This window comes from Anneissia japonica, unplaced genomic scaffold (genome assembly GCF_011630105.1).
Source record: "Anneissia japonica isolate Jap-2015-1 unplaced genomic scaffold, ASM1163010v1 scaffold287721_len753485_cov172, whole genome shotgun sequence".
NCBI classification, from domain to species: Eukaryota; Metazoa; Echinodermata; class Crinoidea; order Comatulida; family Comatulidae; genus Anneissia; species Anneissia japonica.
The window spans coordinates 530,569-543,018 of NW_022699480.1; the positions used below are offsets into that span (position 1 = coordinate 530,569).

Consider the following 12,450-nt stretch of genomic DNA (forward strand, 5'->3'; position numbering starts at 1 on the left):
TTCTGATTCCCCATAAAAAACTGGTCTAGAAAAACCATATGAGAATTTCTACCTCTCCAAGTGGCACCTATCTCAATTATAGCCTGGTCTATAATAATTGAATCATTGAATCAACAATAGTTTACTTAAAACGCCTTTTTTTAAAAGGTTATTGAAAGTAACGTTCCATGGGCGTTGTACCTTTAAAAACCCCTCTTGATTTCGCACCTTATTTATGAACTTTAAGGTGCTGTTAACTCGTATTTACCTTGGTTTGATAGTTTTATTTTAACTGCTGTTACTAATATAACAACATTAAAAAGTACAACTCAAATCAAATTAACCATTCTGATTTAATATTTATTTTGGTATCATCAGTTCAGTTTATTATTACTCATCATCAAAACATTGTACAAAACAGATAAAATTTCCACAAAACTGGACAAAAAAATATTACAATATAAGATGATGCAAGGATGGTCTATGAAAGTTGTCTATAAGAAGTAAAACTTAATTCCAATGTGACACTACATAAAACCAATTATACGCATGAAAGTGCAGAAAAATATGGTGAAAATGAGGCTAAATTGTCATAGAAGTAAAAAACGTGAAAGAAGAACAGCATTAATAATAATAATTTAGCCAAGTAGTATTTTATTTAGCCATTTTGCCAATTACCATACAGTGTCATTCTGGAAGTGTTACCGTTTTGGTTTATTGCCGTTTTGACTTATTGCCGTTTTGGTCTTGCCGTTTTGACTTATTGCCGTTTTTGTCCATTGCCGTTCTCGTCTAAAAGTGTTGCCGTTTTGGTTTTATGTCGTTTTGGTCATTGCCATTTTGACTTATTGCCATTTTGACCTGTTACCAGGCCTGGACCTGCCCATTTCTTCGTAACTACCTAGCTAGCCTAGGCATGGGCCTAGGCTAGCCTAGGTGTGTAGGCCTAGTAGCATGCTGTGGCAGTGCTGAGTGAGGGAGGTTAATAAATCAATTGAGGGTGAATCTCAAGTTGGCCTTTTTTAGGAAGAGGTATTTTATAGCTACGTGACCAGAAAATTCAAATTCAAGGAATTTCTTTGCAGCTAGTACCATTTGATAGGCACCACACACTTCAATTAGTTTCATTAACCCAGTTCAGCCAAGCATGTTTTTGTCAACAAAGGCCTTAAGAAAATATTCATATAAAATGCTTTTTGACTGGTTAAGACATTTTCTTCAGGAATCGAAGTAGTATACCATTTTGATTTTTCTGAAATCGATCAACATATAAAAGTTATCAGTTTTTGCAAATTTCATTAAAATCCGTCCATCAAAGGTGAAGTTTCACAGGATTGCAGAAGAAAACAAGGAGCTGAAAAGAAAAATAAAAGAAAACGAGAATAGTGAATTAGTAATTGAAGATCGAGTTTTGCAGCTGCAGGAGGAATCGCATATACTGATGAAGGACGACAATGTCGACTGCAGAGAAGATAGGAAAATCATCGGTTGTAAGGCAAGGTTACTTGTTGACTTCATCTTGGATTGCGGGGTAACCACGGAAAGGGTGCCTCTTTTGATAGAAAGGGTTGGCTGGTGGTTTGGTGCAAAGTTAAGCAACATTCCACAAAATTCAACAGTTGAGTGTATTGCAAGAGAACTTGACATTGTAAGTGACCTGATGGTCGCTGAAAATGCATTGAAATCACATGACACCACTATAGGCTTCAATGCAACCACTCAAGAAGGAGTTCATATTCAATGAAATCTACATAAGCACTTCCGATAAAGAGTTGTAGTGCTTGATAAGTTACCGGGGGGGAACGGCAATGGACTACACCAGTCATATCACCAGGTCAATCAAGCGATTAGCACAAATTCATAGTCTTGTGCACGAGTCCAGCTCAGACGAAGTTGAAAAAAATATACAAAACAATATCTGTAATTCTATGACGGATAGGTGTGCTGTAAATGATTCAACAATAAGAGCAGTTGAAGAGAAGTGGCAAACAAACATCCAGCAATCCAGATTGCAGAGTGCAAATCTCCCTAACAATATCCTGCCAAGATTTAGAGGTGTACGCATGCATATCACACATCCGATTTCTCGAATTTTGCTAGAGCATGAATAGTTTTTCACAAAGTTCTTTGCTGACAAACAGCTGAAATCAACTAAACTCAGATCAGCAGTTCATTTGGACTTTTCCAGGAAAGAGGTAAAAGTCGAACTTCAAGTTTTATGAGTGATTGTTTCAGCCATTACTGGGCCAAGCATGAAATATTTCTACAACGATGAAACATCAGAACTTCACCATTTCGTTGCATTCGATTTGGTAAAGAAATCCATTGGCAATATTCAGCAGTGGCAGTGTTGACTGTTTTGGGAATGAGATGGCCATGGTTTTTCTGTATTTAAATAATTATTATTATAATAATATTATGAGGGGATTGTCTGGGCACATTGCCAGACAACAAGATTTTGTTTACCTCAATACTGTCTGATTGCTTCAAGCAAACTGTTACAGTACTGAATCGCCAATAAACTACTTCTCATTGAATATTGATGAGAAGTTAAAGGAAAAAACAAGGTCAGCCAAGGTCCATAACATTTATGCAGAAGAAGTTATGGGTATGTTCTCAGCACAGTGGCGGATCTAGGATTTAGCAATGGGGGGGTGGATAATGCGATTTGCAAAGCATGAAGTGGGAGGGAGACGTGGTTTTGACAAGGGTGCAGATCTGTTTCGAAAGGTGAAGGGGGAGGAGACATTATGTGAGCCCACACCCCCCTCAGGTCCAACCATTTTTCGGAAATAGTAGCTCTAGATGACCGGAAATGACACTTTTATATAGTAAAATTCATCGTCATCACATCACCACTACTGGTACTGGTACTGGTAGTACTTGTTAAGCTTAAAATAGAAAGTGTATGTTTTACGAGAGTAGCCTACTACATGTAACATGTATACATGAGAAGTACACACACAAGACGAGTGACCATTTTTTTTTTTTTGAGGTCACCGAGGGGGGTGGCTAGCCACCCTATTCACCACTCCACCCCCCCGGCCCGGCTCTTAGATCCGCCTTTGCAGCAATAAAGGCATTAAAAACAAATGCAACTGTTGACTACATTTCATGCGTTATTAGGGCCAGGAAGAACCATGCTGTTAACTACCTGATGGATATGAATGAGGAAGACCATGAGAAATTGATGACGAAAGCAAGGCAGTTTGCACGCAAGGATAGAGTGTTCAAGCGAGAGACTCAAAAGGCACTTGAGGATGAGATAAGACATCGGTATGAAGTGAAAATTCAGAAAGGACCACAGAAAATTCTTTAATCGGCTGAAAAAAGGGAAGAGAACAACGGCTAATTTTCCCAAACAGAAGGAAATGATGGACATCATAATTGAAGGTAGACTGGTTGACGAAAATATTGGTTACACATTCTATGATGAAGAAGAAAAGAAGACAGTAATGTACTTTCAACGAGTAGAATCTTTTAACAAGAAAAAAATCCAGTATGTCATTGACTACTGGAAACCGCTTGAAAGTGAAACGTACGACGAGGATGTTGTTGATGACAATCAGGGGGTTTGTGGATTACAGTAGCAGTAGATTTCTTCTATGGAGATCTTATCGTTGATTGAAACCTAAAATAGAAAAAAAATCGGTGTTAAGGAAATTGTAGAAAAATATTCATTGTAGCTCTCATTTGTCATACTCGCTTTCATGAGTAATTACTATTTACTGGCTGTAATTTTATTTTTCATTTACAGTATGTAACCTAATTCAGTAATCATTATTTCTAGCCCCGAAACCTAGATTCAAAAACAACGGGATGGTGTCCGGGGATAGTTTAACTTCTAGATTACCACTGGTAGTAGTTTTATTTTTCATTTGTGTAACTTAATTTAGTAATTATTATTTCCAGCCCTGAAACTTAGACTCAGAAATACCAGGTTGCTTGCGGTTTTACTTCCAGATTAATTCTGGTAATAATTTTGTCATATCTATATTTATGTATAGTTTTTAGTATTTTATAGCGAAATTTTATACACCATTAAATCTCGTTACAAATTGCGCCAACATTTTGTTGGACAATGCAATTACACTGAGAATGCGACAAGGCTTGCAAGCACAAAAAGACTTTTTTTATTTATTTATTTCTTTAAATTTATTTATTTATTTTCATTTTTTTTTCTGAATTTCAGTTTTGGAATTGTGGGTCAAAAGTCATTTGAAAAATTTATAAATTTTTGTGTTGTGTATTAAAGCTACATAACCAATGTAATTTGCAGTAAAAATTTACAATCAGAATGTACATTATTTTTTAGCATTTACACAAATTAACAGAAATATATGGCAAAAAGTGACAGAAATATTATTGTTAACATGCAACTTGCAATACATGCGCTCAGAAACTTCAAATGCTTATAAAACCATAACCAGTGGCTCAATTTTTCTCAAATAAAGTTTTTTATGATACTATAAAAATTAGTTTTTTTTTTTTTTTTTTTTATTCAACTTTGTATTTATCATGTGGTGCCTACATTTGAAAGAGCATTAATGTAGCATCACATTGATACCATGATTATAATCCTCCATCAAATATCAACAGAGTTGCAGAATTTAAGAAATTATTAACTATGCCTAATTTTGGTCCTTTAAACCCAATGGACAATTAGAAATTATGTGACCTTTTTCATGAAGAGTGATCAAAAACTGCTTTAACTTCTTTGTTTTAGACATATTTCAATAAAATAAAGGCATTTGAAAGCATACAAGGACAAAAAAAGAATCGTGAAACTCAGTAAAATTCAATCCTATATTTATTAAATAATAATTAATTACATGTAATTAATTACCATTATATGACATACATGTACCTCGGCTCAATGTATAAAGACATTATGGTAAAAAAGACTCAAATACAAGGTTTTGATGCTCAAGTTAACATACCTGAAAACTAGCTAAATGAAGCTCCTGGATTGTTAGGAAAACATGCTACAATCAGTGCTAGAAAAAGTGTGAGACCTGTGATCAGAATGTCCTTAGAAGCATTTTTAGCATTTAAAAAATGTTGCTTCAGATTACCACTGTTGGGCTATGCACAGATTGTTTGGTGCTTTATTTTAATTGTTGTTAATGTATTTTTTTAAATATATAAGTATAATAGAATTTATCTCAATTAAATATTGTATTTAAAAAATAGAAAATACAAAATGCTAAAAGAATTATGATGGACTGATTCCATTAAAAGAAAAAAAAGGTATTTTCAATAGTCTTCTGATTGGTATTTGAACACCTACAGTAGATAGACCTCCATAGTGAACCTGTATTTTTGATAAATTATATGAATCTCTAATAAACAAAAATGAAGAAATTAATCTCAATTTATTCTTATTGTTAAAAAGAAATGTTTTAAAATGTTGACACAGATCTCTTATTGGTGTTTAACATCCCTCGGCTGAAGTGTGTTGGTATCAGGAACTGCTATACACCATCTGTACAAGTCTAGAATCTGTACTGGAATAAATAATACAGAGTTACAATGTTGACTATCTTTTTTCATTTTTAGAAATTGCAAGAGATTACTTACATCGCACAGGAAAATACCAAGTTTTAGGAGGAATTATTTCACCTGTAAATGATGCATATGGAAAAAAGGTACTTTTCTTTAACAATAATTCACAATTTATTTGATTGATAATCAGCTATAGTACACTTTTGCTTTTTTTGGGACCAGTGACCAAACTGGCCATATAGTAAACAAAGGTTTGCAAAATTTCTTATCTAAGAAAGTAATAACATTACTGAGAACTTGTTTGAACATGCATGTACTGTATTGTTTATTAGCCAAGACTGTTTTTATTTTGTTTATAGCGAACCCGCCGACTGCAAATATTGATGATTTCAAATCACATTTACGCACTGATACTGTCGCAAATTGAAAAATATACCCCTTTTCAAATCGCTTTTTAAACATGAAGGGATAAAGACACCAAGCTGATATTTGGAACATCTGATCATCATATGTAAATTAATTGATGGTGCAAGTTTTAACAACAAGCGTACTTGCCCACAGGGTCAAAGGTCCCCATGAAAATGAGACATTTTTGTACATTTTTTGTCCCGAATGACCTTTTGACCTACGATTACCCACTAAAATGATAAGTTAAAAATCCGCAATTTTTTGTGGTGAAACATTTCCAGCTATATATTAATAATTTGTTGCATAAGACCCATTTAATAACTGATTTGGGTATTTTAATGGGGTCTAAAAATGGAAGAAAAATTACGCAACCAAATAAGTTAGGGTGTTTATGAACCAATATTTTCGTAACGGGGTCCGTTATACCAAAAGTCATGTCATATTCCTGTTCTACAACCAAAAGTTAGTCTAAATATCAATTTTCAGTTAATTATCTTTATTCTATTTGAAGATATGGCTAAGTGAAAATGCAACTTTACAAATATGTCATAATTGATAGCTAAAAAGGGGTATGACCCTAAAATTTCAAATGGCTGTAACTTCTAAATGACTTGGAATTGGCAAGTCAAATTTTGGGTTTGTTCGTCAGACATGTTGGTGCACATTATATGCGAGTTTCAAAAAAATCTGAGACGGTACCCAGCCATGATTTCCTGAAAATTTGTTGAGTTGGCACGGAATGACCCCGCTGCATCTCAATGACTGGTTAGTCAATTAATGTTCATAAATAATTATTTTAATGCTTTTTATAAGTGAGAGTTGCAAAAGATTATTGTAAGAAACTTATTTTATTTAGTTTTTTTTGTCTTGTTAATAATATATTATCTTTTGTTTTATATGATTATTAAGCTGCAAATGCTCTGAATTTTTTTCGTTAAGACTAACCAAGATGCTGGTTAGCTTTACCATAATTATCAGTGGCGGACGCAAGTGGGGTGGGGGGAGGGGCCAGCCAGCCCGTGCCCCCTAAATGTTTCAAAATTGTAAAAAATTGGAGAAAAAAAAAAGAACTTTATTTTCAAATAATAAAAGTCTGAGAGTGCATATTCCGGCAATCTAGAGGTCATAATCATAAATTTTCAAACCTCTGCCCCAACCATGGTGGGGCTGAGGTGGTGTAGACCCTCCATCTGTCAAAATCCTTCCCTGGGCCACCTCTATTTCAAATTCCTGGATCCGCCACTGATTAGTCTAGTACTGTGTGAACAGCCCAGAAAACTTGCCGCTCAGGATTGTTTACCAAGATGAACAATTAGGGTAGTTTGATTGAGTGGATTGTTTGCAGTAAAAATGTCAGTTTTATCAACCAGAGTGCAAGTCAATGCGAATAGCATGTCTCGGTTAAACTACCACAAGTCATTCAAGCGTTACTCAATGGATGACCTTTCCGGCCTGCACTGGTCTCTGTTGTGTTATCATCTATGGGTAAGATTACCATGACCTGGAGTTCAAACTTTTTCCGCAGAAGTAAAGGTCATGGATCAACACCCTCAATAGTTTTTTCATGTTTTGGTTAGTTTACTGTCTCTCGCAAAACTAACTGACTCCAAAGATCCATGTATGGGCAGCAGTAAGATTTACCCATTGGAATGTTACCCACGGTTTCGGTAAAATCTTTCCTTTTTAAAGTTCAGTGCAATTGTGGTTTTAGTTTCAGTATTATTTGACTTTTCTTTTTGATTATTTTTGACAATGTGTTTCAAATTATCTTTTAGGATTTAATTGAAAGTAAACATCGACTAGAGATGTGTCGCTTAGCTCTGCAGACATCTGATTGGATAACAGTTGATTCGTGGGAATGTGAGCAGAACCAATGGCATCCAACAATGAAGGTACTCTTTACATGCACAACCAATTATGAAAGTTAATTAAATTTTTCAAAAAGGTCATAACACAATTGTAAAAATAAGTACTATAAAAGTATTTCCAAATTCCTCCACGGAACTAATGAATATATGTTGAAACATCGTTTTTTTTAAAGTGATCTAACAGCCACAGTATGTATCTCTTAGCTTCTTGTTTTGCCATTGATTATAAAGATAGTCATCGTGTATCTTCTTATAGTATGGGACAATTTACATTATTAACATTTTCATGTTGTCATCTTAACAGGTATTAACACATCATCAGAAAGCAGCACTTGCTAATTATAATGCATGTAAAGGTGTGCAGGTGAGAGGTGTAAAGAGACGGAGACAAGACAACGACCAGTGCACAGGTTCCCAAGGTCAGTACAAATAACCAAAGTAGATATTATTTTATATCACACACTCGTTGGGCTGTAGCCAAGATGTCTTCGACAACAATGTCCAACAGTTTTCTGTCCTTTATGGCATTGCTGAGGTCATTGCTGATTTGATTGGTGAAAAACTATTTGTTAGGTGAATACAAGTGAGTCTGTATTGTCCATAAAGTGAGGAGAGCTTCATTTTTGTTTATGAAAAAGCTGATACTCAGAGTTATTGTTCTTCTTTTTGTCACATAATGACAGTGATGAATGACAATCACAATAATCATGACAGTGATTTCATTTAACTGTCATAGTCATGTAAGTATATTTCTTGTATTGTGAACATTGGTAAAGTTTCCTAATGTTGATTATTGTCTCTATTACTGCAATCTTACAAGATATCAACTATGGGGAAAATAATGCAAGGACATCACAACGGCTACGAGGTCGTTACAAGCCGATCCAGTTGACAAACATGCCTACATTGACTAAAACGAAACGTTGTGTACATTCTCAAGGTACTGTTTATTGTACACCATCCAATCAATAATACGCTTCATAGTGAGTTCCCTAAACCTGCATAATTACTGCCTTTAACCTGCATGTGCTTATGTTTCACAGCTGTTCTTTTTGTTGCTGTTTACCAACTGAAGTTTCAGCATGATTGTCATAAATGTATATTTTGATTTATTTATGCACACACCTAAAAAAGTGTGATTGATAAATTTACACTCAATTCATGTTAATATACAATTAAATTTTCCGACTACAGTACTACCTTTCATTCAATTAAGGGTGTAATGTTGGCTACATATTGTATGTAACGATGTATTAATATCATATGCAGTTCTCATAATTATTAATAATTGTTATTGGTATTGTTGCTATTATTGTTGTGTTTACTTTATTTATTATTTTGATGTTGTTTTATTGTTGATTATTGCTGCTGTTATTGTTATTATCTGATCAATTTCAAATATGTCAGTGTGTAATTTATTACAGCTATATGTGTTGCTATAATACAACTTATCAAGGGAGCATAGCTCGTAGATTCAATCACAGCTAAAAACAGTGTGCGACTGGTGGTTTGAGGCATCATGCATATTCCCAAGGCATTTTTAAGGAATTATTTTTTTGTTCCTGTATAGTGTATATTTGGTGCTGGAAGCATTTTATAGATCATGATTTTCACGGTTGGGGGCACAGCATTTTTGTCCATGCCTGTGGTCGATTTTACTTCCTGTATTTGAGATGGTTACACATTTTGCATGATTGCTTTTTTCACTAAAAAAAAAATGAAATGCTATAAACTCTGATTTCCAAAATGTATGAATAACCAGGTTGTTGCCATTCCAATTTGGTATAAATATTGTAGGACTACATACCTGCATATACAGTATAGCAATAGAGTACAGGTATGAGTAATGAATTTCTGAATGACAATTGAATGTTTTACTTACTGTAATTTTTGTTGGTTTTTAAGCTAAAATATTCTGTAATTTAACAACAAATATTTATAAGAAACTAATGGCAATTTAATTAAATTTTAATTGTTTCCTCTTGTTCTTGTCAGAGCTCAAACATCCCTAACAGTATTTATTATTGCTTAAATTCATACAAATTTTCTTTCCAAAAACTTTTTTCTTTGTTTTCTCAAACTATTGTTTCTTGCTGTTTTAGTTTTTTCATAATACCATGCAAATGTAGCAGAAATTTGTTATCCTTTCTAAAAAAACTTAAATTATAATGTCATATTTCATGGATATATTATTATTTTACATTTTTATAATTTCTGCTAGTTTTCTTTTGTGTCATGTTATGCATTACTACTACAAAATAATATACTGAAGCTTGGTTTCCATACAATCGCTACAGTTTTTTCTGCACTCATTGCACTGCATAGCTGTCCCAATGCAATCTAGAATGCTCCCTGATTCAACTAACCAATCAGCAACGCCAAAGGAGTCAGCGATAGCATGTAGCGATTTTCATGGAAACCAAGCTTAACACAAACATAAATTATTTATGACAAATAATTTAAAAGTTACATGACTATATTATTAAGTATGATAGGCTATTTATACTTTGTCTCTACTTTCCATAATTTATCATATTTCTGTCTTTCTATCAATCTTAAGTTAGAGTTAGTCTAGTCTAACCATTCTAAAGTCACTGCCAGAGACTATCGTCACCAGTCTTCTATGAATTGATGCCTTGGTAGAAGCATGAAATCCAGTCCATACCCAGTGCTATTCGACTATGCTCAATCTTTCTATCCTGTTCTTCATGCTTTCCCTTGACTGCTCAATCCTCCTATCGTCATCTTTCTTGCTCAATATTCTCAGTACTTCATTGAATTGGCAATCAATATTATACTGTTCATATGTAATTGATTTATGGAAACATGATTGGATACCTTTCTACAGTTGTTATGTGGATAACATCTCTTGATAGCTTATGAAACAATAAAATGATTGAATCTTCAATACAGTAGATGTTGAGACAACTCAAGATCAGAGTGACAGTGATTTGCAAGTGAAGTTACTATGTGGTGCTGATCTCCTGGAGTCATTTGCTGTTCCAGGACTTTGGGCTGACCAAGATGTGAGTAATCAACAATATATTGTATCTCAAAATATTATGTCTCATGTGTTTATAACAACATGAATGCTTTATAAAAAAAACAATGCACATTAGTAATAAAATATTAAATTTAAAAAGAAAACAGACATATTAATGATGATTTTTTAGCACCAATTAATGATACCACCACCCAAAAAATACCCCTAAATAATACAATAATTTTGCAATGCTCATTTCGAAGAATCGTGTAAGTGCTTAATTTTCAATAAGCTATATTTAAAAATACATTTTTATCAGTTTTCCACAGTACCAGCTTATGAAACAATCTCATGTAACTTGTTCATATAATTTTATAACTTATTATTGCATGTTTATGTTACCAACAGGTTGAGGATATCGTGAGCAAACATGGCATAGTGGTGATAACTCGTGAAGGATCAAACCCTCAAAAGTTTGTCTATGAATCTGATGTTCTCTACAGGAATTCAGTGAGTGTATTAGTCTTTGTGAAATATGAATATGAAATAGAATTGAGTTTAGTGTTTTGGATATAAGGATAATGTGAAGACTCAGTGGCCGGTTTATAGAAATGCAAAGGTAAAGGTGGGAGAATAACCCATTGGATATGGCCATGGTACGTGACTACCTCAGCCTCCGTAAAGAGGTGCTTCTAGTAGCTAAATATTTACATCATTCCACAACGAAGGGGTTGAAATGAACCATAGCATCGGGGTAACCCCTACTACTCTTAAGCCAGATATGTACACTGGACCTCAATTTTAAGTCATCCAAGAAGACTTGGCTGGAACCAGCGCCGATGTTAAGGCTGTAGTTAGCGGTGCCCCTACCTTACTGCTCTGCCACTCGACTTGCCATGTTCTTAGCTGCCACATTAAAAACAGCATGGTATGACCTAATGCACAGATCACTATCAAAGTTCTTATTTAGGTCATAACAAAGATATGCTAAAGCTGTATGTCTTGAGCCTAAGGAGGATTTCATTTCTGTTTATCTTGAAACTGCAGTGGATAACTTTTTCAATGTGTTGGCCTATTAAGGAGATCACTATAATAGGTGGTTCTGCTCTTATCTCCCAAACAATAAACAAGATAGCAACTCTAACCCTTCTCCCATAGTAAGTGGTGTCCCATGGCAATCAATCCTTGGTCCATTATTACAAATCAGATTTAGCGTAGAATGATGGATGTATGTAGATAGTTAGTTTCCTAAAGTGTTACTTAATCATCACTTAATAAAACTAAATGTATGTTCTTTGAATTGATGAATAACCTATGTTTATTGGACATTTGTCATGCAAAATCCCTTGGGAGTTTTGTCTAGATCCATTTATATACCATGAAAAACATGATCTACATGTGTATAGAAAAGATAAATATATAACTAAATACTGTATCTCTTGTTTTTGCATATTGTATGATATCCATGATTGGTAAATTAATGATAAGCCTAATTACTTTTGTGTGTTTGAATGAATTTATTTGTTTTTTCTTTGCAGAAAAATATTCAAATAGTGACAGAATGGATCTACAATGAAATAAGCTCAACAAGGATAAGGTAGAATATGTAGGGGAAGATAGAGTTTTAACGACGTTACTTCTGTCTTGGCCCAGTGTTGATACAGAAAGTGACAATTATACAGAGAGTTGAAATGCAATTTTGGAATT

General features: G+C 34.1%; 1 protein-coding gene across 8 annotated transcripts in view; it reads left to right on the forward strand.

Moving 5' to 3' along the window:
* LOC117102980 (nicotinamide/nicotinic acid mononucleotide adenylyltransferase 3-like) overlaps positions 1-12,450 on the forward strand; it is a 20,827-nt gene that overhangs the window by 3,941 nt on the left and 4,436 nt on the right. For 5 of the 8 annotated variants that reach the window (XM_033243445.1, XM_033243442.1, XM_033243441.1 and 2 more), the window contains exons 2-8: positions 5,539-5,627; positions 7,668-7,784; positions 8,065-8,179; positions 8,581-8,700; positions 10,674-10,786; positions 11,152-11,253; positions 12,282-12,340. In XM_033243445.1, the coding sequence (XP_033099336.1) occupies positions 7,698-7,784; positions 8,065-8,179; positions 8,581-8,700; positions 10,674-10,786; positions 11,152-11,253; positions 12,282-12,340 (596 nt within the window). In that variant the 5' untranslated portion in view covers positions 5,539-5,627; positions 7,668-7,697. The remainder of the gene's footprint in view (positions 1-5,538; positions 5,628-7,667; positions 7,785-8,064; positions 8,180-8,580; positions 8,701-10,673; positions 10,787-11,151; positions 11,254-12,281; positions 12,341-12,450) is intronic. The other 3 variants (XM_033243439.1, XM_033243443.1, XM_033243444.1) reach the window with 3 other exon arrangements.